Raw genomic sequence first — 27217 nt, 5'->3', positions numbered from 1 at the left:
GACAGGGCGCACAGGGCACTCAAGCCCAAGGGCTCTGCTGCCCACCCCAGGGACGTAATTTGCTGCGTCCACGACTTTGCCGTTAAAGAAGCCATCATGGCTAAAGCACGATCCCTACGCAACCTTGACTTTTATGGCGCTCCTGTGCAGCTGTTTCCTGACCTATCCTGGTTTACGCTCCAGAAAAGGAGACACCTTCAACCTCTTCTTGCATCACTCAGGAACCACCAGATTGCCTATTGCTGGGGATTCCCATTTGCCCTGGTGGTCCGTCATCAGGGAAGAACAGAGACTCTCCATTCCTTCACGGATCTTCACCCTTTTTGCAAGTCGCTGGGAATCCCTATACCTGACATCTCTGATTGGGAGTTTGAGTCCCCAGCGCCTCCGCCACCACGCACTTGGTCACCTGTCGCCAGGAAAAGAAAACCAGGTTCAAGTGCGTCCTCTTCCCCGCGGTCTCCTCTGTCATCAGGACAACGTCCGCCTGCCTGACCGCTCCTTGCCTGGAGGAAATGGTTGTCCTGAGCCATGCTCTTACCCCCTCTAGGTTCACAGGGACATTGGACTGATGAATCAGTATATGGGTCTTCTATCAGTATTGTTTGGCCAGTTGCTGACTACTTTTTTCTGCTCCTTTACGGTGCGGGCTCTCCGTAGGGCCCTTATAGTTCTTCGTTTATTATATACGTTTTCTGAGATTTACTCTCTGACCGGCCTTGACCTGCTGGTCTCCGACACTCTTACCCCCTGAGGGGATTTTTGTTTTCCCCTGGCAGGGACTCCCTCCCTGGGAATAGTTATTTACAGTTACTTATTTGGCTGATTTTGTGTTGTCTTGTCCTGTCTCCCTCCCCCTCCTTCTTGTTCCTTCCATTTTTCTCCTATTATAGGTGCCTGAACTCCTTTGTCTGTGGGGATCGTACACCTCAATTTAACCCGTGACCTGTTGCTCCATTAGTGCGACACCGTTGACGCACACGGATTATTCTGGTGAGCTGTATCTTGCATTTAATATATACCATCACATATCCTCATGTTGAAGTGCGTAACTCTCAATGTCAAGGGGCTCAACTCCAATGCCAAGAGGAAGCTCTTGCTTTTGGAACTGAAATCCCTTAAAGCAGACGTTGTGTTCCTGCAGGAAACACACTTTGATGGCGGCTCCTCCTTCCGTTTTGCCTCTCACTTGTACCCTATTGCTTACTCGGATACTCATTGCCGTAGGAAGGCGGGGGTCGCCATCTTGATATCCACGCAGTGTCCCCTCAGAGTTGAATCCTCAACGCTGGACCCCCAGGGGCGTTATATTATTCTCCGTGGTCACTTAGCAGATAAACCCATCACTTTATGTAACATTTATGCCCCAAATACTTTGCAGATCCGCTATCTCGGCTGAATTTTCCGCAAGGTTTTTGTTGAAGGAGTGGACTCTCCGGAGCCTTTGGTACTTCTGGGCGGGGACTTTAATGCCGTTTTCTCTGATTCAATGGATCGCCTGGCTTTACCGGGTAGGCCTATGCACGCGACACAGCAGCGCTTGGCTAGGGACTTTCGTAAATTAGTGCGGAAGTATTCCCTGTATGACCTCTGGCGTCTCTCCCACCCAACTAACATATCCTTCTCCGTTTGTTCTGCCCCACACGGATCCCACACCCGTATCAACTATCTTTTTGGTACAATCTCGACCCTCCGGTTATTGGAGGGGCGGATATGGGCCAAATCACCTGGTCCGATCACGCCCCAGTAATGATCAACATTAGTAGTAGATCGGGTCATGTTCGCCAATGCCACTGGAGACTTAATGACTCCCTTTTGAAGCAGCCCATTACTAGGGAGGAACTTTGCGAACATTTGAAGTCCTACTTTGCTTTGAATGAGGGGTCAGTGGTAGATGTTCGTCCTCTGTGGGAGGCCCATAAGGCGGTCATGAGGGGTCATTGTATTGGGATAAGCTCTAGACTAAAGAGGGACTCAGTTGCCCTGGTCAAGACTCTTACCTCCTGCCTGCGAACCCTAGAGGGCAAGATGGCTGCTTGTCCCTCGCGCTCCACACTCAGACGAATTGTCGACACTAGAGCCCAACTAAAGAGTCTAGCTTTAGGTCGTGTCAACAAGCTATTGCTTTACACGCGACAGCGTTACTATGCCTGGGGGAACAAACCACACATGCTACTGGCCAGACAACTCAGGAACCGCACTCCCCAAACGAGTCTGAGTGCTATTAGGGGGCAGATGGAACAATTCACTATGACCCTGTTACGGATGAGAGTTGGGGAAACCCTCATCCGTGTGATGTTAAGGAATAAGTAGGCTGCTTGACCAGGACAACAGAATTAGGGAGCAGGTCACCTCCTAACACATCCCTAAATCTGACCCTGACTCCTAGCTGTATGAGCCAACCCTGAAGGTAGGTAGGAGGACTCATACTCAGACAACCTGTTCCTCCTTGACACGGACGAACAGGAGACTAAACTGGCCAAACTGCAAGGAAGGGGAAACATAAACAGCCTATGGATATGGCAGGTGAGTAAAACCACTTCCACCCCTACCTGCCACAGACACACTGACTGGATCCCGTGCTTAAATGCTGACGTCCACACCAAACATAGAAAGGACACAACACACAAACAAAAACGCACAGGAACCCAGATCCATAGCTGCAGTAAGAATAAACACCACACACACTAAAATAACATCGTGACATAATATTTATGACCACAAGGGTGGCCCTCACTGGCAGATGGTATAAGAGACCAGGAGGATGACTCCAGCTTACTGCAAGGCTGGAGTACCCCTCAGCTACAGGTCTCAGCAGAGGCTAAATAGCCCAAGTGGCCACACCCACACAAACACACACTGGAAAGGGAATTAATCCCTCCAAGGCCAGACAGGGTAGTGAAGCCACTTAAAGGGAAAAACACACATAAACACCACACTCCACCTGTTACCACCAGCAACGGCATGGGTGGCAACCATGTGCTGGGGAACAGCCAGCAGGCTGAGACACTGCCACCACATGCACACAACACCACACGTTGCCGCGGACAACCGCAAGTGAAGGGAAGTGTCACAGTGCACACATACATAAACCTCATGCACCACAAACAGGGAAAGTGCACACATACAAAAACAGATTGTCAGGTGGAAACCGCATGCTCATAACAGCAAGCTGCCCAGCAACAGCTCAGGCCGCTATACTGTGAAAAACATCATGTTGCCAGCGGCAACCACACGTGAGGCCACATACTTCAGCCCTCACCTGTGATTGATAAGAAGACCAGACCGCGGCAACAGCATGCGGGTCCAGGAGTCACGACCATGAGCATGGTCGTGACAGACCCTAGGGTGATAGCGGAGAGGTTCTCAACCTACTACACTGCCCTGTACAATCTACCCTCCAACCTCCCCTCCGATGAGGGACTCAGGGACAGTACACTCCAGTCGTACCTAGCCTCCTGTCACTTTCCTACCCTGACAGCCTCCGATCTCTCCATCCTTAATGGTCTGGTCACTCCTGAAGAGATAGGGGAAATAGTAGACCAATTGCCTGAAGGTAAATCCCCAGGACCTGATGGCTTTTCATATAAATACTATAAGACTTTCAAGACCGAACTAACCCCTCACTTAGTGACCCTTTTTGACCATTTCCTAGCCGGCAATGCAGTACCTGCGCCGATGTCCCACTCTTATCTTACAATGATCCCGAAACCTGGGAAAGATCCCCACGAATGCCAAAATTACAGGCCCATTGCCCTGTTTAACTCAGACCTTAAGCTCTATACCAAAGTCCTGGCCTCCCGACTAAATGTTTTCCTCCCCGCCCTGATCCATAAAGACCGAGGCCGCCAGGGAGCTGATAAAACCAGCAGAAGCATTGACCTGATAGATGTTGTATCTCGCTCGGGGGAGGAGGCGCTACTTCTTAGTTTAGACGCCGAAAAGGCGTTTGACCGTTTAAGCTGGCCATTCCTCTTTGCTACACTGCAAGCATATGGTCTTTCTGGCCCCTTCGTTCATGCAATACATAGCTTATACTCCTCCCCCACAGCGACAATCAAACTCTCTCATGCTCAGTCTCGCCCCATACGCATTGCCAACGGGACGAGACAAGGGTGCCCCTTGTCTCCTCTATTATTTGCTATGTGTATCGAGCCCCTGGCGGCCAAAATCAGATCCTGCCCGGATGTCAGAGGGGTTCAGTTTAGAGACAAGGAATTAAAATTGTCTCTATACGCGGATGACATCCTCCTTACCCTTACCAAACTTCATGTTTCCCTACCAAATCTCCACTCCATTCTACAGGAATTCGGTCGGCTATCAGGGTATAAGGTCAACACCCATAAAACAGAGGCCCTCCCCCTCAATGTTCCTTAGGCAGTCCTGAACTCTCTTAAGATGAACTTCCCATTCCAATGGAAGAGGGATTCCTTGCAATACTTGGGTGTTGATCTTACGCCCCGATATGGGGATCTTTATAAAGCAAACTTCCCACACATATATGCAGAAATCAGGGGTCTACTGGATAAGTGGCACTCTCTCCCGCTGTCTCTCCTTGGATGCATTGGCGCGACTAAAATGACAATATTGCCCAAGCTACTATACCTCTTTGAAACTATTCCGATTGCTGTTCCCCCTTAGGGACCTGAGATCCACCCAATCTCAGCTCCTTAGATTCATATGGGCGGGGAAACGTCATAGAATCCCAAGGTCAGCCCTCCTATCAAGTAAGCACCAGGGTGGGTTAGGGGTACCGGACCTGTCCAAATATTATTGGGCAGCCCAATTGCGCTATGTCACGACCTGGGCTTCTCTGCACCCGTACTCTGTCTGGGTCCAGATAGAAAGACTCTGGCTACCCCCGATTCATCCCAACTCTATGCTATGGTCAGGATCTCATGGCGCCCTGCCAAATAGGGATCTTTTAGGGCCCATGGCCTGCACTAGATCCATATGGCAGCTATGTAGTGGTCGGTTCCCTCTAGTGTCTATCCACTCCACCATGACCTCCTTTCTATATCACCCTAAGCTCCCCGCGATTCTTACCGCATCCACGACGAGACCATGGTTTCAACGAGGGGTGTTCAGGTTTGCAGATATTGTAGACCCCTTCACTAGGGACCTTTTGCCGTTTCCAACCCTCCAGACCAAATATGATCTCCCCTCCTCCTCCAATTACTTTTATATCCAAATTAGTCACTTTGCCCGGTCTATTTTCTCGGTGGTTACAGTCTCCCTCCCGAATGCCTTTGAATGCCTTTGTAGGGAAGGGGTACACACGAAGGGTCTGATTTCTGAAATCTATTCCATATTACTGACCCCCTTTCCTGATCGGGTCCAACAGCACTCCTACATGGTACGGTGGGAGGAATACCTGGGGAAGACTCTGCCGGACACACTGTGGCGCCTTATATGGAGGAGGGCAGCGAAATCCTCAATGGCGGTACTACATCAGGAGAACCAATATAAAATTTTGATGCATTGGTATCACACTTCTGACCTCCTCCATAGAATGAATCCCGTAGTTCCGAGAGAGTGCTGGAGGTGCGGGTTACATAGGGGTACACTGCTTCATATCTATTGGGACTGTCCCAAGATACGCCCCTACTGGACTGGAGTAGGCACCCTTCTAAGTGACATTTTTGCAGTGGAGATCCAGCCTGACCCTATGTCCTTCCTGCTTAATGTGGTACCTCGTCAAGTTAAAAAACACTCACTTAAGTTACTACTAATGATATTTACAGCAGCCCGTTGTCTAATACCTCGATGTTGGAAAAGCCCTGAACCACCAAGGGTCTCTGATTTGTATGCTAGGGTGACGGAAGTCCGAACCCTGGAATACTCCATAGCTATGTTTCAGGACAAAATTGCTCTCTTCAATGCCATATGGGATCCCTGGGACGATTACTGGGCTAGGAGACATCCTTAGAGAGCTGGCGAGAATGGTGTATCTCCCCCCCCCCCCCCCCTCCCTATTGTGTTTTTGTCTTTGTCGTTTGTCTTGTCTCGTTGTTATTCAATGGTCCTATAATGGACTGATTAAAGACAGGCATAGTTTACCTTTCTTCTGTGCACTTTATTGTCATATTAATGCTTGACATTCCTCTTTCTGTTATAGAATATTACTGAATGTTATTAATGCCTAGTTACTGTGAATACGATGCTTTACATGTTATACCTCATACTTTGTACTAATGTGCATAGATCTGTTGTGGATATGCTTCGTCATTTCTTCACTCTTTAATAAATATACAATTATTTAAAAAAAAAATACAGTTTATGAGGCAAAACCAAGAAATAGAGAAGATCTGTGGAATGTAGTCCAATCATCCTGGGCTGGAATACCTGTTCACAGGTGCCAGAAGTTGGTTGACTCCATGCAACACAGATGTACAGCAGTTCTCAGAAACAGTGGTTATACAACTAAATATTAGTTAAGTGATTCAAAGGAAAGCAAAATCTTCAAACGTTTTTCAGTTTATAAAGTGCATGTTTCGCTTTGTAAAGAAGAATACAAACACTGCTATTTATTTGAACAGTCTAATATTCACTTTTCTTCCATTTTTTTAGAGGAACAACACAAATGTGTATGGAAATAAAAGCTATTAGAAGGATTTTGAGTTTTTTTCACTTTTTTAAACACACTGCTATTATTTTGAACACAACTGTATAACATCTGTTGTTAACCAATGTGTGTTCTAATTTATTTCCTTCAAAAAGGTGTGGGATGAACGATTAGCCAAGTCTGCTGAGTCATGGGCCAACCAGTGCAAATGGGACCACGGACCTAACCAGCTCATGCGCTATGTGGGTCAGAATCTCTCCATTCATTCTGGAAGGTAGTTCATTTTCCACATAGATAAACATAGGAGTCCAGTCATATAACTTTTTGGAAATAGCCAGAAGTGTGACCAATTGATGCCCCTGTGCACACTACAATATATGTGAAGGTTTCTCCCACCTACCATATGCCATTTATAATACTGGTGTCTTCTTATGTATAGACACCATTCCCCTGCTGCGGGAGCTAACTCTACACCCCTATTGATACAGCTCTGGAAATTGTGTATCAATTGGAAATGATGTATCAATAGCTCCCCAATAGTTAGGAATATTAATGCAATGGTGGATACATGAAATAAGAGGATAAACAGTGACAAGGGTTAACCATACTTGCCAAGATATCTCCAGGAGAGAGTGGTGTCAGGAGAGAGTGGTGTGCATCACGTAAAATTTTTGGGGCTAGACATGCCCCTTTCTCCAAGCCATGCCCATTTAATTTCCTGAAATACCCCTATATGACCCCAACCCTTTGGCCTTTGTAGCCCTTGCTTGTTATTTGCCCCAGTGCCACACCCAGCTAGGGGCAAATCTTTGGTAGGTGTCAGTAGTCTTCTCTGTCACTTGGAAGATTTGCCAACTCTTCCAGGAATCCATGAGGTCTCTCCTTTTTCCGAGAGCCTCACGGACATTCTTGGAGAGTTGACAAGTGTGGAGTTAACCAACATTCATGGCCATTTAAAGGCTCTGAACAGGTACCCAGATCGGTGATAATGGTTTCTTTCCTTCTTAAAATCACCGACCCATCAGATCAATGAAAGAGAAAGTGCCATGACTGGCAATTAATGTTTACCTCAGTGATTTGTAGGACTACTGTGACAACTGCTCTAAACACCATCTTAGGCTACTTTCACACTTGCGTTCGGTGCGGATCCGTCTGGTATCTGCACAGATGGATCCGCACCTATAATGCAAACTATGGTATCCGTTCAGAACGGATCCGTCTGCATTCTATGTAAAAAAAAGTCTAAGTCTAATTGTTAGTCAGACGGATTCGTCCTGACTTTACATTGAAAGTCAATGGGGGACGGATCCGTTTGCAATCGCACCATATTGTGTCAACGTCAAACGGATCCGTCCCCATTGACTTGCATTGTAAGTCAGGACGGATCCGTTTGGCTCCGCACGGCCATGCAAGCAGCGTTTTGGTGTCCGCTTACAGAGCGGAATGGAGGCGGAACGGAGCCAAACTGATGCATTCTGAACGGATCCTTATCCATTCAGAATGCATTGGGGATGAAACGGATCTCACAAGCGGAACCCCAAACGCAAGTGTGAAAGTAGCACTTCACTGCCCAAATCATCAGTTGTCACTTCCTACACCCATCGATTAAAGAGACACGGGAGGCCAAATTTATCAAAGCCATCTCATAGAAAAACTACCTTGTTGCCCATAGCAGAAATGGGCTTACATTATGGAACTAAGCAACATTTTAATGAAAATTTTTATTTTATGAAATTTGTATTCTATTAATCCATATCCTTTGGACTGAGGATAAGTTTAAAGGGGTTATCCAGGAATTTGATATTGATGACCTATCATCAGAATCGGCTGTTTGAAGAGGACACTACACTCACAGAAGCTCAGGTGAGCGATGCATCCTCCTCACTGCTTACAAAGGGACTGAGCTGTGCCTAGGCCACGTGACCGATGTACAGTGACATCACTGGACTAGGAAGAGACCTAAGCGCTCACAGACTGCCGCAGCCTCTTTATAAAGCTGTTCAGTGGGGGTGCCGGGAGTCAGACCTCTACCGATCTAATATTGATAACCTATCAATATCAAATTCCCGGATAAACCCATTTAACTTTTGGGACAACCCCTTTAAATCCACCATCAGATCGCACCTGTGACTATCAGTGTTCCAGCTTGTCCTCCCTGTATAAGTAAATAGAGGAAAGCAAATAGTGATGCAGTCAGAGTGGCGGATGTAAGACCAGAATTCTGCAGCTATCCTCAGAAAGACCTCAGAGCAGGCGGATGATGAGGGTTTTCAGTCTTATTCTGAGAGTCAATTCACCCCACACTACTTTCCCATGGAACCTGTGGCTCTCCAGCTGTTATGAAACTACAACTCCCTGCGTGCCTTGACAACGGCAGTCTGTTGGATGTTGGGAGTTGACAGTTCAAAACAGATGAGGCTTATTGTGTATTCCAGTCTTTAAGGTTTCTACCTATAGAGGGTGCAGTGATAGCTGTAGCACCCAGAGTCTCAAGTGAATCCTCTTCCATCTTGTATGAATTTGTCTTGCAGGTATAGATCTGTAGTAGATTTGGTAAAAGCATGGCACGACGAGAGGCAGCATTACTCCTTTCCTTACCCGCGAGAATGTAATCCCAGCTGTCCTAGTAAATGCAGCGGCTCCGTCTGCACCCACTATACACAGGTATGTTACACATATGTTACATTGTTTCACTGGTTTTCTTGATGCCCCTTTTAATGGGATGCCCCTTAAGAGTATATGCACACGGTGCATATTACTTGAGGAATTTCAGCGCAGATTTTGTTAAGGAAATCCCCAGCATAATACAGTACCAGCTAAGTAGATAAGATTTAAAAAATCTCATGAACACTGTTCGGAAATTGTCCTGCGGTATGGAGTTTGAAATTTGCAGCAGGTCACCAGATTTTGCAATGCAAAGGGTGACACTGGTAGGCTCAGACTGGCCCAAAGGAGTACAAATAATTCCCCAGGTGGGCACCAAGCAAGTGTGGGCCTCCGGTTCTCCACCACTTGCACATGTGGTACATAGAATGACTGCAATACTTATGAATAGGCAGCCTACAGACTCTCACAAAGTCAGTGGGAGATGTAAGGTCCTTAAAAACGATTTTAGGAAACTAGGTGAGAAGCTCAAGTCCAGGACCTCCAAGCTGGTGTTTTCAGAAATACTACCAGTGCAAGGAGCGTCACCAGAGAGACAACGGGATCTTAAAGAGATAAATAAGTGGCTCAGAAGCTGGTGCAGGAAGCAGGGGTTTGGGTTCATGGAGAACTGGGACGACTTCTCGGTCGGTTACGGGCTCTACAGTAGGGACGGGCTGCACCTTAATGGGTAGGGTACAACTGCCCTAGGGGAAAAAATGGTTAGATGGCTGGAGGAGCTTTTAAACTAGGATCTGGGGGGGGAGGTGGGAGGTCATACTAATAAGGGGGTAGATAGTGTAGATCAGGGATGGCCAACCTGTGGCTCTCCAGCTGTTGCAAAACTACAACTCCCTGCATGCCCAGACTGCCTACAGCTATAAGCCTACAGCAGGGCATGGTGGGAATTGTAGTTTTACAACAGCTGGAGAGCCACAGGTTGGCCATTTCCGGTGTAGATAGAGAGTGGGTTATAGAAGGGGACAGTGGGGATTCAGTGGGGGCTGGGGTTAGCGAGGAAAATAGGGAGAAGACTGGGCAGAACTATACATTTCTAAAAAAAAAAATAGAACTTCTGGTAACAAGAACCTGTTACATACAAAAATCAACCAAGGTAACCCAAAAAATCCCGGATATTCACTTTACAGGTAATAGTAATTTAAAATGTATTTTCACAAATGCCAGAAGTCTAGCTAGAAAAATGGAGCAGCTGGAGGCTATGGTACTAGAAGAACACATAGATGTAGTTGGTGTGGCTGAGACATGGTTGGACTCTTCGCATGACTGGGCTGTAAATATTGGGGGTTTTACACTATTTAGGAAAGACCGGGTCAATAGAAATGTTGGTGGTGTGTGCCTGTATGTGAGGAGTGATCTGAAGACAAGTGTGAAAGAGGCAATTGTGGGTGAGGATGGTGAGGATGTGGAAACTTTAGAGGTGAAAGTTCAAAGGGATATAAACACTGAAAAAATAATACTTGGTGTAATCTATAGACCCCCTAACATCACAGAGGAGATAGAAACGCAACTGTATAACCAAATAGAGCGGGCGGCACAGGCTGGTACAGTGGTCATAATGGGAGATTTTAACTTCCCAGATATTGACTGGGGACATGATTCTGCCTCAACTGCAAAGAAGAGAAAACTCCTCAACTTGCTGCAGGACCATTTTATTGGCCAGTTTGTAGAAGCTCCCACTAGGGGCGATGCTCTGTTGGATCTGGCAATTTCTAATGATGCAGAGCTTGTTGGAAATGTTACCGTTCGAGAAACACTAGGTAATAGTGACCACACTATAATTATATTCCCCCTAAACTATAAGAAGCAAACTCTGTCAGGCAGAGCAAAGACACTAAATTGCAAACAGGCTAATTTCCCTGGGTTGAGGGCAGCATTTCAGGGCATAGACTGGGAGCAGCTACTGTACTGAGGATAAATGGGAGAGCTTCAAATCCACATTGAGTAATTGCACAAAAAAATGTATCCCTGGGTGGGTTATTCGGTGCACTCCGTCTTCTCCTCGCATTCCAGGGGGGTTAGTATCCTGGTCCATAAAAATATTATATTTGAATGCCTTAGGGTATGTGTGGATGAAGAGGGAAGGTTTATAGGAGTGCATTGTGTGGTCCAAGGGTTGAGAACGGTGTTGGTGAAGATCTATATACCCCCACCATTTTCCTCGGTGCCTTTAAGAAAGCTTATGGAGTTTATGGCAGAGTTTTCTGAGCTTCCAATGCTAATAGTGGGAGATTTTAATAATGTGCTCGACAGCTCGCTTGATAGATGCCAGGTCACATCTAGTGATAGTAATACGGGTGAAACTCCGTTTGCAAGGCTACTGAGGGAAGTAGGACTGACGGACATATGGAGGGAGACCCACCCCTTAGACAGGAAGTACTCGTGTTGCTCCTCGACTTATGGCTCCCTGTCACGCATAGATTTGGGTTTGGTGAATGCTCACATGTTTCCTCTTATATGGAACTTAGAGTATCTTGCCAGGACCTTGTCGGACCACTCCATATTTAGTGTCGTCCTTCACATTTCTGAGACAGCCAGACCGGGGGTTAAATACTGGCGTTTGAACGCTTTCTGGCTAACACTGATGGGTGATATGTCTGATACGCTTCAATCCCTTAGGGAATATTTTCGCATAAATGAGGGGACTGCATCACCGATAGTTGTTTGGGAAGCGATGAAGGCCTTCCTCAGGGGCTCCCTAATTAAAACAGTCAGTCGGATTAAATCTAAATCTAGAGAGCTTGATATACAGAAACATAATAATATGAAGCTAGCGGAGGAAGCCTTTGTGCTGAACCCATCTAACCTAACAAGCAATGCTTTAAAGACTAGGCAGGAGGAGCTGAGATGTCACCTCTTGGAGGTAGCGGAGAGGAAACGGCTGTTTTACAAGCAACAGTTTTTTACAGAAGGGGAGAGTGTAGGTCATATGCTCTCGATTATAGCGAAAGCTCAGCAAGGTTCGCAATGTATTACTGGCCTGATAGATTCCAATGGCGTCTTGAGGCGTGATACTGAAAACATCTTAAATATACTAAATAATTTTTATTCCTCTCTGTATACTTCTAAGGTGTCATGTTAAGATGAGGAGATCGACGCCTTTTTGAATACATTGAATCTCCCTAAGCTGTCAAGGGAAGATAGTATGCGGTTAGAGGAGCCGATTGAGTTAGAAGAAATGAGGGCGGCACTGGGTGCGATGGCTAACGACAAGGCGCCAGGTTTAGATGGGCTTCTGGCGGAAGTATATAAGACCTTTGCGGAAGTGCTGCTCCCGGAACTTTTGAGGGTATTCATTTATTCTAGAGAGGGGGGGTGTTGCCTCCGTCTATGCAGGAGGCGCTCATTGTCGTCATTCCTAAGCCGGACAAGGATCACTCTCTCCCGGACTCATATAGACCGATCTCTTTGCTCTCCACTGATGTTAAGTTGCTTGCGAAGGTATTGGCCACGCATCTGTCTAAAGTGATTTTGTCTATCATACACTCTGATCAGACTGGCTTCATGCCTCAGAAATCTACGTCAATCAATGTAAGAAGAGTGTTTGCCAGTATTCAACTCCCAGCTGAAAATGTTGGAGATAGAGCTATCCTTTCTTTAGACGCGGCCAAGGCCTTTGACAGCATCGAGTGGCGATTCCTGTGGAGAGTTATGGCGCATATGGGATTTGGAGATGAGTACATATCCTGGGTCCGAGTATTGTATTCTAGTCCCAAAGCATGTATTAGGGCGAATGGTGGGGTGTCCCCCAAATTCTGTCTGGGCCGGGGCACTAGACAGGGGTGCCTGTTGTCGCCTCTGTTATTTGCAGTTGCGATTGAGCCGTTGGCTGCAGCGATTCGCAGGTCGTTAGACATTCGGGGGTTCCAATATCGAACAGTTAACAATAAAGTGGCGATGTATGCGGACGATACTTTGCTTTTTCTAGGGGACACTGGTCCATCCCTGGCAGCGGCTATGACAATTATTGACCGCTTTGGTGCCTTGTTGGGTTTGACTATAAATTGGGGTAAATCGGCAATTATGCTGCTTGACGGGCAAGTGCAGTCGCAGACAGTGCGAGAAAGAAATATCCCATGCGTAGCAACCTTTAAGTACTTGGGTATTCATGTATCCCCTAGAATTCGGGACTTTGAGCGCCTTAACTTTGACCCGCTGGTTATTAAATTTCGGAATAAAGTCAAGGCATGGTGTAAACTGTACCTGTCGGTGGCGGGAAGAGCGAATCTTATTAAAATGGTGTTGATGCCCCAGCTACTCCATGTTTTACACAATTCCCCGGTCTGGCTGTCGAAGTCTAAATTTGATCAGATTAATGCTACCTTCAGGGAGCTCATATGGCGCAAGGGGTAACCGAGAATTAAACTTGAAACGTTGCAATATCCTAAAACGGAAGGGGGCCTTGCAGTGCCGAACCCCTGGGTGTACTTCCTGGCTGCACAATGCCAACACTTTAAAGGGTGGATAGACCCGGAGCCGAGTGAGGTGACATGTCAGCTGTTTGCTCATTGCTTGTCGTCTAGTGACCTAATGTTGCTCCTGGAGACTAGGGGTGCCGGGAAAAGTGGTCCGATGGGGGATCTGGGATACTTGATGCAGTCCGCATGGAATAGGGTTAAGCAGCTAAGAGGTGTTGTCGGCAATACGGAATACACTCCACTGTGGGACAATCCCGTGCTGCCGGAGTTCATCTCTTTGTCTGATTTTGGAGCATGGAAAAGGAAGGGTATCCTGAGATTAGGCCACCTTCTGGAAGATAAAAATGTCATGTCCTTCGCCAGGCTGCAAGAAGTATATGAGTTGCCTAGGACCCACTTCTATAAGTACCTTCAGGTGAGACACGCATACAACTCCACATTTAGGGGTCCGACTGTGGTGGCAGGGAGGGATATCGCATTGCACCAGATTCTGTCCAAAGGGGCGAAGAGAGGTATGATCTCCTGTATATACAAGCTGCTGCTCGATAAGTTTTTACTATTACATCCGCTGGCGGCTAGGGGTAAGTGGGAAAAAGATGTAGGCAAACTAACAGATGACCAATGGTCTGACATACTGGAGGCGATACCTCTCTCTTCCTTGAGTGAAGGACGTAAACTCTCGCAGCTGTTTATTGTCCACAATTTGAGTGCTAATTACTGTTTGGTAACCTGTCTGCTGTCAGCCTTATGAAAGCTATGTCTGTGTATCATATCTGCTTATGATCTGTACAACAGTGTATTTACATTGTAAATGCTCAATAAAAAAGATCTGATTAAAAAAAAAAAAAAATGTATCCCTTTAGGTAACAAGTATAAACGGCTAAAATTAAACCCCCCATGGCTTACAGCTACTGTAAAAAGGGTAATAAAAGACAAAAAGAGAGCATTTAAAAAATACTAATCTAAAGGGGTCAGCTGTAGCGTTTGAAGATTACAAAGGGCTTAATAAAATCTGTAAAAATGAGATAAAATTAGCATAAATACAAAACGAACAGCAGGTAGCAAAAGACAAATCCCAAAACATTCTTTAAATATATAAATGCTAAAAATCCTAGATCTGTGCTGGTAGGTCCACTAAATAATGGTAAAGGGGGGGTAGCCACTAAAGATAAGGAAAAGGCAGAGTTACTAAATGGTTTTTTTTAGCTCTGTATATACAAAAAAAGAGAAAGGAGATGATATCTGTGGCACCGGGGCTGTTAGTACATCCAGTAATATACCGTATTTTTCGCCCTATAAGACGCACCGGCCCATAAGACGCACCTAGGTTTTTGAGGAGGAAAATAAGAAAAAAAATTTTTTTTACCAAAAGGTGTGCTTTTGGTGGGTTTGAACTAATGGCGGTCTGTGCATGACACTATTATGGGGGATCTGTGGATGATGCACTGTTATGGGGTGGGGGATTTGTGGATGGCACTGTTATGTGGTGGATCTGTGGATGGCACTGTTATGGGGGGAGCTGTGGATGGCATTATGATGGGGGGGTCTGTGGATGGCATTATGATGGTGGGGGGGATCTGTGGATAGCATTATGATGGTGGGGAGGATCTGTGGATGGCATTATGATGGGGGGGATCTGTGGATGGCACTGTTATGGGGTGGTGGATCTGTGGATGACACTGCTATATGTGTCATCCACAGATCCCCCCATAACAGTCCCATCCACAGATCCCCCCATCATAATGCCATCCACAGACCCCCCCCCCCTCCCCATCATTATCCCATTCACAGATTCCTAGGGAGGGACTGTAGTAGGCGGGGGGAGCGGCGGAGCCGTGCATGCACTGTACTCTGGCCCCGCAGCTCAGTATGTACTGTATTATACGTAGTGTTAATCATCAGATCTAAACTAAATAATGATGCGCTCCCCCTGCTCCCCATGGGCTTACCGGTACATGTCACGCTCCTGTAGTAAGCACTATCAGCTAGCAGGCAGGCCGGGCGGACGTAACTCACTGAGGTCACGTGCCTGCTCCGACTACTTCATTCATAAAGTAGGAGGAGCAGGCACATGACCTCAGTGAGTTACGGCCGCCCGGCCTGCCTGCTAGCTAATAGTGCTTACTACAGGAGCGTGACATGTACCGGTAAGCACATGGGGAGCAGGGGGAGCGCATCATTATTTAGTTTAGATCTGATGATTAACACTACGTATAATACAGTACATACTGAACTGCGGGGCCAGATGACAGTGCCTGCACGGCTCCGCCTCTCTCCCCGCCTACTACAGTCCCTCCTCCCTCCTCACTAATACATTGCAGTCTGCGATGCTGCAGCATCGTAGACTGCGATGTAAATTGCCAGCATTCGCCCCATAAGACGCAGGGGCACTTTCCCCCCACTTTTGGGGGGGAAAAAGTGCATCTTATGGGGCAAAAAATCTATTGGCTAACTGTAGATATGGTCCAAGAGAAGTTAAATAGGGTAAATGTGAACAAAGCTCCGGGTCCAGATGGATTACACCCAAGAGTGCTTAAAGAACTCAGTTCAGTCATTGCTGTGCCCCTGTCGCAAGGCAAACGTGGTGCCCATATTCAAAAAAAGATCAAGGTCCTCCACAGGTTATTATAGACCAGTTAGTTTAACTTCTGTTGTGGAAAAAATGTTTGAAGGACTCTTAAGGGACTATATACAGGAGTATATGACTGTAAATAATATTATAAGTGATAACTAACATGGGTTTACCAAGGACAGAAGATGTCAGACTAACCTGATCTGTTTTTATGAGGAGGTGAGTAGTAGCTTGGACAGAGGGGCGGCTGTGGATGTAGTGTTTCTGGATTTTGCAAAGGCTTTTGATACTGTCCCTCATACTGTAGACGCTTAATAGGTAATGTAAGGTCTATAGGCTTGGAAAGTATAGTTTGTATTTGGAGTGAAAACTGGCTGAAGGACCGTGTCCAGAGAGTTGTGGTCAATGATTCCTATTCAGAATGGTCCCAGGTTATAAGTGGTGTACCCCAAGGTTCAGTGCTGGGCACTTTATTATTAAATTTATTTATTAATGATATTGAGGAGGGGATTAATAGCACCATATCTATTTTTGCAGATGACACTAAACTGTGTAGAACTGTACAGTGTATGGAAAATGTCCAAAAACTACAAGCTGACTTTGAACACTCTGAGTGATTGGGCATCAACTTGGCAAATGAGGTTCAATGTGGACAAATGTAAAGTTATGCATCTTGGTAGTAATAATCTCCGTGCTTCATATCTCCTAGGTGATGTAGCACTGGGAGAGTCACTTATAGAGAAGGTAGATTAAATTATAGTATACAATGTCAATCAGCTGATTCTAAGGCCACCAGGATATTGTGAATCTGTGGAATAGACTTCCTCAGGACGTGGTCACAGCAGGAACAGTGGACAGTTTTAAAAAGGGCTTAGATGTAAAAGGGACTATATACAGGAGTATATGACTGTAAATAATATTATAAGTGATAACTAACATGGGTTTACCAAGGACAGAAGATGTCAGACTAACCTGATCTGTTTTTATGAGGAGGTGAGTAGTAGCTTGGACAGAGGGGCGGCTGTGGATGTAGTGTTTCTGGATTTTGCAAAGGCTTTTGATACTGTCCCTCATACTGTAGACGCTTAATAGGTAATGTAAGGTCTATAGGCTTGGAAAGTATAGTTTGTATTTGGAGTGAAAACTGGCTGAAGGACCGTGTCCAGAGAGTTGTGGTCAATGATTCCTATTCAGAATGGTCCCAGGTTATAAGTGGTGTACCCCAAGGTTCAGTGCTGGGCACTTTATTATTAAATTTATTTATTAATGATATTGAGGAGGGGATTAATAGCACCATATCTATTTTTGCAGATGACACTAAACTGTGTAGAACTGTACAGTGTATGGAAAATGTCCAAAAACTACAAGCTGACTTTGAACACTCTGAGTGATTGGGCATCAACTTGGCAAATGAGGTTCAATGTGGACAAATGTAAAGTTATGCATCTTGGTAGTAATAATCTCCGTGCTTCATATCTCCTAGGTGATGTAGCACTGGGAGAGTCACTTATAGAGAAGGTAGATTAAATTATAGTATACAATGTCAATCAGCTGATTCTAAGGCCACCAGGATATTGTCATGCATTAAACGAGGCATGGACTCGAGGGGCAGGAATGTAATATTACCACTTTACAAAGCGTTGGTGCGGCCTCATCTGGAATATGCAGATCAGTTCTGGGCACCAGTCCATAGAAAGGAAGCTCTGCAGCTGGAAAAAGTACAGAGGAGAGCAACTAAACTGATAAGGGGCATGGAGGGTCTTAGTTATGAAAAAAATATTAAAAGAATTGAATTTATTTAGTCTTGAGAAGAGACGTCTAAGGGGGGACATGATTAACCTGTACAAATATATAAATGGGCCATACAAAAAATACTGTGAAAAGCTGTTCCATGTAAAATGCGCTCAAAAAGGGCTCAGTCTCCGGAAAAAGTTCAGTCTCCGGAAGCATCAAAGCTTCTTTACTGTAAGAACTGTGAATCTGTGGAATAGACTTCCTCAGGACGTGGTCACAGCAGGAACAGTGGACAGTTTTAAAAAGGGCTTAGATGTAAAATTAAAAGTAAATTACATTAATGCTTATGAAAACGCGTTGAAATCTGAGTCTCACTTCCTTCTGGGATTCACATCCCCACCTATCCCTTGGTTGAACTTGATGGACGTATGTCTTTTTTCAACCGTATTAACTATTTAACTATGTAACCGGCCTATGAAAACAAGTTAGATTATTTAAGACACTACCACATTTATAAATGCATTGGGTGGTGGAGAAGACTTCTAGAGAGACGGGCCAGCCAGTATCCTCTTTTCTCAAAGACCTACCTTCTCAAAGATGCTGCAGATATAATCAGAATCAGAAGGAATACTACAAAGGGTTATTTACTATTGAGAGAGTTAATGCAATTTTTTTTAGTTAAATGTTGTGATTTGTTATGTAGATGCACTTAAAGGGGTTGTCCTGGTTCAGAGCTGAATCCGGACATAAGCTCCCCTTTACACATTTAGCCTGTATCAGTGCAGCATCGAAGCATTTCTTGTTCTGATGCTCCCCCTTGCCCAGCGCTGCAAGGGCTGTTTGTTTTCTGCCGATGACATACCTGGCATTTTTTCAGTATGCTAGGCAGAGGCTTGCATCTAGCAGTGATCCCGTTGACGTCACGGCACTAATAGGCGGTCTTTAGCGCTGCCCCACCCTGTAAAACAGCCAGTGGTAGTGCTAAAGACTGCCCATTTGTGCCGGTGACGTCACCGGGCTTACTGCTAGGTGGAAGCCCCTGCTTAGCATGCCCATGAAAAGCCTGGAAACATCACCGATAGTGAAGAAAAAGCCCTTGTCCTGTGCTGTGAAGCAGAGGGCAAGGGCGAGCATCGAAGCTAGAAATTCTCCAATGCTATACTGATATAGGCTAAATGTTTGAAGGGGATCTTATGTCCGGGTTCAGCTCTGAACCAGGACAACCTCTTTAATGGCATTAAATGAACTAGATTTGGTTAACAACTTAGCAAAGTTTGTTTAGTTGTAAGGAGATGGACTAAGTTCGCTCCCTGACTAGTTAGTGTTGAGGCAGTCAAGTCTGAGCAGCCTGGGGGGAAGACATGTCTGTTCAACCTGCTGCACAACTAGAGCCAAGTTCAGAGAACATTAATCTGTGACGCTTCAACTGTGCAAAAAGAGGCCATACTATCAAGGTACTCCTGAGAGAGACCAAACATCTGAGAAGGTCTAGAACTCACAAGGCTATACATTGGACTTAGACAGCAAAGTATTGTGCTTGTTTATGGCACCAAGGCTTTGCTGCTGTGGAAGGAACTATTGCTAAGACTACTTTCACACTAGTGGCAAGGAACTCCGGCAGGCGTGCTGCCGCTAGTGCATGTGTGCCCCCGGACTACCGCTCTGGCCCCATTGACTTTTGCAGAACCATGGCAAACATGCCGAGAGGCGGCCGGAATAATACTACGACATGTCATAGTTTTATTCCGGCCCCCTCTCGGCATGTTTGCCGTGTTGCCGCCTGAACTCCGGCCCGCCCCCATTATTGTCAATGGGGCCGGAGCAGTAGTCCGGGGGCACGCATGCACTGGTGGCAGCACGGATCCGACAGGCTGTTCACCCGCCGGAACAGCCTGCCAGAGCTCCTTGCTGCTAGTGTGAAAGTAGCCGGATTCGCCTCCCGTATCTCAGAGAACCCTATTGCATGCTTGTGATTCTGCTGAGAGACTACAAAGTGTTTTTAGGGAGAGGGAGTACTATAATCACCATCAAATGCTGTCCAAACACTGCTATTGAGAGAATATTACACTGTGACATATTGTGTGGTATTTGTACTATAACTTCTATAAATAACTTATAAAGAGAGATATTATTTATTACAAACAATGGGCCTGATCACTGTCTACACTATCCATTAGTTCTGCTTTGCACCCCGCAAATCATCCAAAATCAAGGGCACCCCTATCTACACAGTAAAGGTCCCCAATACTAGGGTATGCCCAGAGGGGAGAAAGAATGTGCTCTCCAGTGACTGCACAGCTCTAGGGAGCATAAGTGTGGATATCACTACCGTGATCTGCGAGTACAACCTCCATCCTCAGAGCCACAACTATCACTCCCATTCTCCACGCACTCCCCAGCAGTCCGCTGCCCAGGGACCCCATAATCAATCTTCCTGAGTGTCTTGTTGCTGTCTGCCGCTGTGTGAGAAGGAAGTATTTGCATGTTTGCTGTACATTGGGCCCCTGGAATGAATTTTACTGGTAGGCCCGAGGGACCTCAGTCTGACATTGGAGACTGGGGCAAATCTGCTTCAAAATCCCAGACAAAATCCACTAATAACACATGTGGAGTTTATTGTGGATTTGGAGAGGAAACGCAATGGAAACTGCATTAAAATCCATGCAGAAAATCTGCATAAAGTACACTGCTTTGTGCATATAGCACATATAGCCTTACTGTACGGCACGTCAATTGTTTGGGAGGTCTCTACATAAAGAAAAACATCTGGGACTGCAATATTTGGGCAGGAGGAGGTCTCATTTTTGGTATTCTTCTTAGTTGTCAATTGGGGAAATCACACCTTCAGGTATCTCTATTAGATGGTAAGGGCATACCTCCCAACAGTCCCAGATCCAGTGGGACAGTCCCATAATTTGGCACCTGTGCCAGGAGGACGCAGATACAGTTGAATGCAGTAATGAAGCAGGGAGCCGAAAGGCATGATGCGGTGCCATTTGATCTGTGCAGGAGAGTGCACAGGCCGGTACACTCTCCTAGTCAGCTCAGTAGGCATGATGATGTCACAGCATCATGGGGGGACCATGATGTTCTCTGTTCATCTGGTCAACAGGGTAGGTGAGTATTACTTTTTTATTTTTATTAACGCTACAGGGGCTTCACTATTTTAAGGGGTCACTTAAGGGACAACAGCACTAAAGGGGCAGCACTACTGTAAGTGGGGCATAACTACTGTGTGGGGCCATAAGAGGTATAACTACTGTGTGGGGGCACATAGCAGAATTCTACTGTGTTGGGGCACTGTGCTGTTCCTTTCATATTGAATTTCTGCACTGTATTATTTCTTGTTTTACCTATGTTGTTTAAGTCTATTGTTCTCTGCTGCCATCTGCTGGCCGGAATTTGTATGCTGCACGCTTCGTTCGTTGTCTATAAAGTTTATGTCTGGGCGTGGTTTTAGCAGCCTTGGGCCTGGTCACTTCCTGTAGCCTTTTTCAGTGCTGCATCCTTTGTGACTGGAGACACACACCTCGGCTTGTGAAGGCATCAGTTTTTGACCAGCAGTTGCCTCAGCAGTTGCCTCAGCAGTTAGCCTCAGAAAAGACATCCACATGACAGCATCTACTGCATTCCTGTATTGTATCACCGTATGTCACTGCTCTGGATCAAATAAACCCACGTTTGATTGCATCCTCATGTCCACGTCTGGATCCATCTAACCTGAGCATCTGCCGGTCCGGTCTGCTCCACTGCTTGGATACGAAGGTAGGCCAGTCACAAAGTCATTATCATTTACACCTTCAATCGCCTTCATGTGGGGACAGAACAGTCAAAAACTGCCTTAAAGCCTTATACCCCAGTCAATATCCGTCTGAATGTCCAATGCCCGGCTACAGGTTCCCTCAGAACCCAGCGCCACACTCAGGAACCTCCCCTGCAACAGGCCCACTCCCAGCAAATCTGCCCGGCAACAGTGCACGTCCCATAAGCCTAAGGGGAAGCACGGCGTGTCCGCAGTAGATATATTCTCGCCTGGAAGTCCTCCACTACTCGCCAAGCCACTTTCTACATCCGATGTTAACCCTTGCTCGCATGATATAAGAACTGTTCATGCACGCGGGGCCTCCCTTATACCAAAACCCCGCAATTCACTAAAAGGACTTTGGGAAACTCATCAGGGTGCCTCATCTGAGCCGCACTGCAATTTTCAGCCCCCAATTCAAAAGTTCGATTTCTTAAAGAGACAGCGCACCTTAAATCAAAATGGCCGAAAAGGACCTCGTACAGTTCCCCAGTGATGAAACAAAGCAAATGCAACCCGATACTGATCATTATGAAGAGCTGGAGGTAGAAACCACACTTCCAGCAGACCAAGTCACGCGACCAACGCGCTCTCTCAAACCAACTATAAAGATCACAGAAAATTATCACACCAGGAAAGATGAGCTATGTGACAACCTGGAAGAGCTATGGGAACGAGTTTCCTCCCTCATATCAGGATTTAAGTCCTCCTCAGGCGATGCCACCAGTTTACAAGTTGCCGTCGGGCGGCTGAACGCAGCCCATGAAAGATACAAGAGACTGTCCACAAGGTATATAACCTTTCTAAAAGACTCTAATATTGAAGAAGCCCCGTCAGAATTGTGCAAGGCAGAATCAATAGACAGACAAAGAGACGCCATGGTGCTGGATGCTAAAGATAAAGTGGAACTCCGTATATCTCATTTGCAAGAAACTAGATCACACAGATCGCATTCATCCAAACATTCCTCGCGGTCCTACAGATCATCATTCTCTAGAAGCTCCACCCTGAGCGAAAGATTACTAGAGGCCCGCATAAATGCAGAGCAATCCAAAGTGAGGCGTTCCTTCACCGAAAAAGAAGTCCTTGCGAGGGCAGAGGCACAGACGGCGGCCAAGAGGGCTGAAGCGGAGGCAGAAGCCAAGAGGGCAGAAGCAGAGGCGGCGGCCAAGAGGGCTGAAGCGGAGGCAGAAGCCAAGAGGGCAGAAGCAGAGGCGGCGGCCAAGAGGGCTGAAGCGGAGGCGGCGGCCAAGAGGGCTGAAGCGGAGGCAGAAGCCAAGAGGGCAGAAGCAGAAGCCAAGAGGGCAGAAGCACAGATGGCGGCCAAGAGGGCTGAAGCAGAGGCGGCGGCCAAGAGGGCTGAAGCGGAGGCAGAAGCCAAGAGGGCTGAAGCGGAGGCAGAAGCAAAGAGGGCTGAAGCGGAGGCGGCAGCTAAGAGGGCAGAGGCAGAAGCTAAGAGGGCAGAAGCGGAGGCGGCGGCCAAGAGGGCTGAAGCAGAGGCAGAAGCCAAGAGGGCAGAAGCGGAGGCAGAAGCCAAGAGGGCAGAAGCAGAGGCTCGAATAAAGATCCTTGAATCAGAGAGGGAAGAGGAAATAGCATTAGCAAAAGTAAGACTACTTGAGCAAGCATTGAGCCAAGGCCTTGATTCAGTCTGCTTACCACCAGAGGAGATAGACGATCCAGCTGATCGCACCAGCGACTATGTACTGAAACAGTTATCTGCACCATCCCCAGTGTGCTGTACTGTCCAAGCCAACAACACTGAAACCTCCAAGTCAGCTCTACCTGCAGGGCCAGTGATACCCACAGCACCCGAGCAATCCAATAACAGTCGCCCAGACGCGCCCTCTCAAGGACAGTTATTACAGCAAGATGGCTACCAGGTGTTTCCTGGCCTACCTCCACAGCTCAAGCAGCAGTCATCAGAATCTACAGAGGCTAGACCACAGCTCAACCCTGCAGCAACATCATTCTACCCGGAAGCATCTCACCCTTTCACGCCACGCAGCCTATACGCCCCAGGGGCATCACAAGTTGTCATGGCAACAAGCAGTGAGAAATCAGATATGTCTGAGTTTGCCAGGTTTATGGTGAGCAGAGAGCTAATTAACACCAGTCTCTCAAAATTTGATGACCATGCGGAGAGCTACAGAGCCTGGAAGGCAACCTTCAAAGCCGCCATCGCCAACCTCAACCTAACCGCAGAGCAGGAGCTCGACCTCTTGATCAACTGGCTGGGCCCAGGCTCCACAAATCGCATCAAGAGCCTTAGAACTGTCTATGTGGGACAAGCAGAAGCAGGTCTCGCTGCAGCCTGGCAGAGACTCGAACGCACCTTTGGCAGTGCAGAAGCAATAGAGAAGGCACTATTCAGGAGACTGCAGAACGTCCCCAAGATCAGTCTCAAAGATGTCCATAAGCTTCAGGATTTAAGTGATTTGCTCATGTAACTGGAGCTTGCCAAAAGAGACCCTCGTCTGTCCGGGCTGTGCTACCTGGATACAGCCCATGGGGTGAACCCAATTGTCGTGAAGTTACCATACAGCCTGCAAGAGAAGTGGGCGGCATCAGTCTCAAGGTACAAAAGAGTGCATGACGTCACTTTTCCCCCATTTATTCATTTCTGCAGATTCATCGATGAACAGTCCCAGATGAGGAATGACCCCAGCCTCGACTTCCTGGAGTTCAATACTACAGCCTCAGTGACACCATCATCAAGGTATGAAAGTATTGTACATAAACACAGAGACTTTAAGAGCAGCGTGAATGTTAGAAAGACTAACCTACCATCATCTGCAGTACCCACTGGTAGACAGTACACTACCTCATCAGGAGACAAGGCCTTCAATCGTGAATGTCCCATTCATAAAAAACCACACTCACTGAACAAATGCAGAGGATTTAGATCCAAAACAATACAGGAGCGCAGGAAAGTCCTGACCGAGCTTGGGGTATGTTTCAAGTGCTGCGCTTCATTGGAGCACATGGCTAAGGACTGCAAATCCATTATCAAGTGTGAGGAGTGTCATAGTGATAGACATGCCTCAGCTATGCACCCAACTCCACTCACAAGGGATTCCCCTGCTGCCGTCACCACCAGTCCTGCTCCAAGTCATGGCGGGGAGCCCCAGAACCACGCTAACACAGCCACTGCTGTTTCCTGCTCATGCTTGGACGTATGTGGGGAGGGCCAGAGTGAGAAATGTTGTGCCCGCATATGCCTAATCAAGGTCTACCCGGAGGGGCTACCAGAAAAGGCAGTAAAAATGTATGCCATCATTGACGACCAAAGCAACCGCTCCCTAGCAGGACCTAAATTCTTTGAAGCCTTTGGTATAAAGGGACCGTCAGAACCCTACATCTTAAACACCTGCTCGGGCCGCATAGAGACTAGCGGCAGGAGGGCACAAGGATTCATCGCTTGTTCCGTCAGTGGAAATACGGAAATACCTCTACCGACTCTGATCGAATGCGATCAAATACCCAACCATAGGGATGAGATTCCTACCCCGGAAGCTGCATTTCACCATCCACACCTAAGGCACCTATCCAACGTTATCCCACCTATGGACAACAACGCTGAGATTCTACTCCTGCTTGGCAGAGACAATCTAAGGGTACACAAGGTGCGTCAACAGTGTAATGGTCCCGACTATGCACCATATGCCCAGAGACTGGACTTGGGATGGGTAGTCATAGGAAATATATGCTTGGATCAACCAAAAATCCGCTCATTCAAAACGTACGTGCGTGGAGATGGACGCACAACTTGCATTAAGCCTTGCCCTCATCACTATGAGGTGAAAGAGAAGCCTCCAGACCTCATACAACCACCTGACGACATTCCTCCCTTTGCTGACAACTTGGGAAGATTAGTCTTTCACACAAGCAAGGACGATGATAAAGTAGCTTTGTCAGTAGAGGACAGAGAATTTATCAAGATAATGGACAATGAGTTCCTTAAAGACGAAACCAATCACTGGGTTTCTCCATTACCCTTCCGAGCTACCAGGGTGAGACTCCCGAACAATAGGGAACAAGCTCTGTCTAGATTTAACTCTCTTCAGCGTACCATGAACAGTAAGCCTGAGATGAGAGAACACATCGTTGCCTTTATCGACAAAATATTCCGCAACAACCATGCAGAACCAGCTCCATCCTTAGGGAAGAATGACGAGTGCTGGCACTTGCCTTCATTTGGAGTGTATCACCCACGGAAACCTAATCAAATTAGGGTTGTTTTCGACTCAAGTGCCAAACATCAAGGTGTATCGCTTAATGATGTCCTTCTCACAGGTCCTAATCTGACGAATAACCTAGTTGGAGTGCTGATGAGGTTCAGAAAAGAGCTTGTTGCCATCACCGCCGACATTGAACAGATGTTCCACTGTTTCGTAGTCAGAGAGGACCACCAGAATTTCCTCAGGTTTCTGTGGTACAAGAATAACGACACCAACGCAGAGATGGCAGAATATCGTATGAGGGTACACGTATTTGGAAACAGCCCTTCACCTGCCGTGGCAACTTACGGCCTTCGGCGAACTGCATTAGAGGGAGAATCCGAGTACGGTAAAGACGCCAGAGACTTTGTAGAAAAGGACTTCTACGTAGACGATGGACTCAAATCACTACCGACTGAAGAAGCGGCTATCGATCTGCTCAAAAGGACTCAAAGTATATTGTACCAAGCTAAACTTAGACTACACAAAATTGCTTCAAACAGCCTGGCCGTTATGAGGGCCTTCGAATCAGGCGATCATGCACCAGGATTCAAGGACATTAACTTGGGACTGGACAGTCCACCTGTGCAGAGGAGCTTGGGCCTCAGATGGGATCTCTCGGCTGACTCCTTCGGTTTTCAGATAAGTTGTGCAGACAAGCCATTCACAAAGCGAGGCGTCCTATCAGTGGTAAACAGCCTATTTGATCCGCTGGGATTTGTAGCGCCCATTACCATACAAGGTAAATCTCTACTGAGACAGTTTTCTGAAACAGTCAAGGATTGGGATACCCCACTTCCCTCCGAGAAAGAGCAAAAATGGGAAGCCTGGAAGCGATCTTTGTGTGCCTTGGATGAGATCCACATCCCGAGATGCTATATTAAAACCTCACTTTCCTCTAGCATAAAGAAAGAACTCCACGTGTTCTCAGACGCTTCCACGGAGGCCATTGCAGCGGTTGCCTATCTGAAGGTGACAGAACCCAACAACCAAAACCACGTTGGATTCGTCTTTGGTAAGGCTAAGTTAGCCCCCAAGCCCGATCATACTATTCCCAGACTCGAACTTTGTGGGACCGTGTTGGCAGTCGAGATTGCGGATTTCATACAACAAGAACTGGCTGTCGACATAGCTGAAGTCCAGTATTACACCGACAGTAAGGTCGTTTTAGGTTACATCCACAATCGGACCAAGCGATTTTATGTGTACGTTAGTAACCGCATAGAGAGAATCAGGAGGTCCTCC

At 46.8% G+C, this 27217-nt stretch overlaps 1 protein-coding gene across 1 annotated transcript in view; it reads left to right on the top strand.

The window, feature by feature from the left end:
• R3HDML (R3H domain containing like) overlaps positions 1-27217 on the top strand; it is a 79668-nt gene that overhangs the window by 39719 nt on the left and 12732 nt on the right. Inside the window, exons 2-3 of the mRNA XM_040436604.1 lie at positions 6721-6839; positions 9097-9229. Of these exons, the coding sequence (XP_040292538.1) occupies positions 6721-6839; positions 9097-9229 (252 nt within the window). The remainder of the gene's footprint in view (positions 1-6720; positions 6840-9096; positions 9230-27217) is intronic.

The sequence above is a fragment of the Bufo bufo genome, chromosome 6 (assembly GCF_905171765.1).
Source record: "Bufo bufo chromosome 6, aBufBuf1.1, whole genome shotgun sequence".
In the NCBI taxonomy this organism is placed as follows: domain Eukaryota; kingdom Metazoa; phylum Chordata; class Amphibia; order Anura; family Bufonidae; genus Bufo; species Bufo bufo.
The sequence above is the reverse complement of the archived record's forward strand: the minus strand, read 5'-3'. Positions and strand labels throughout refer to the sequence as shown.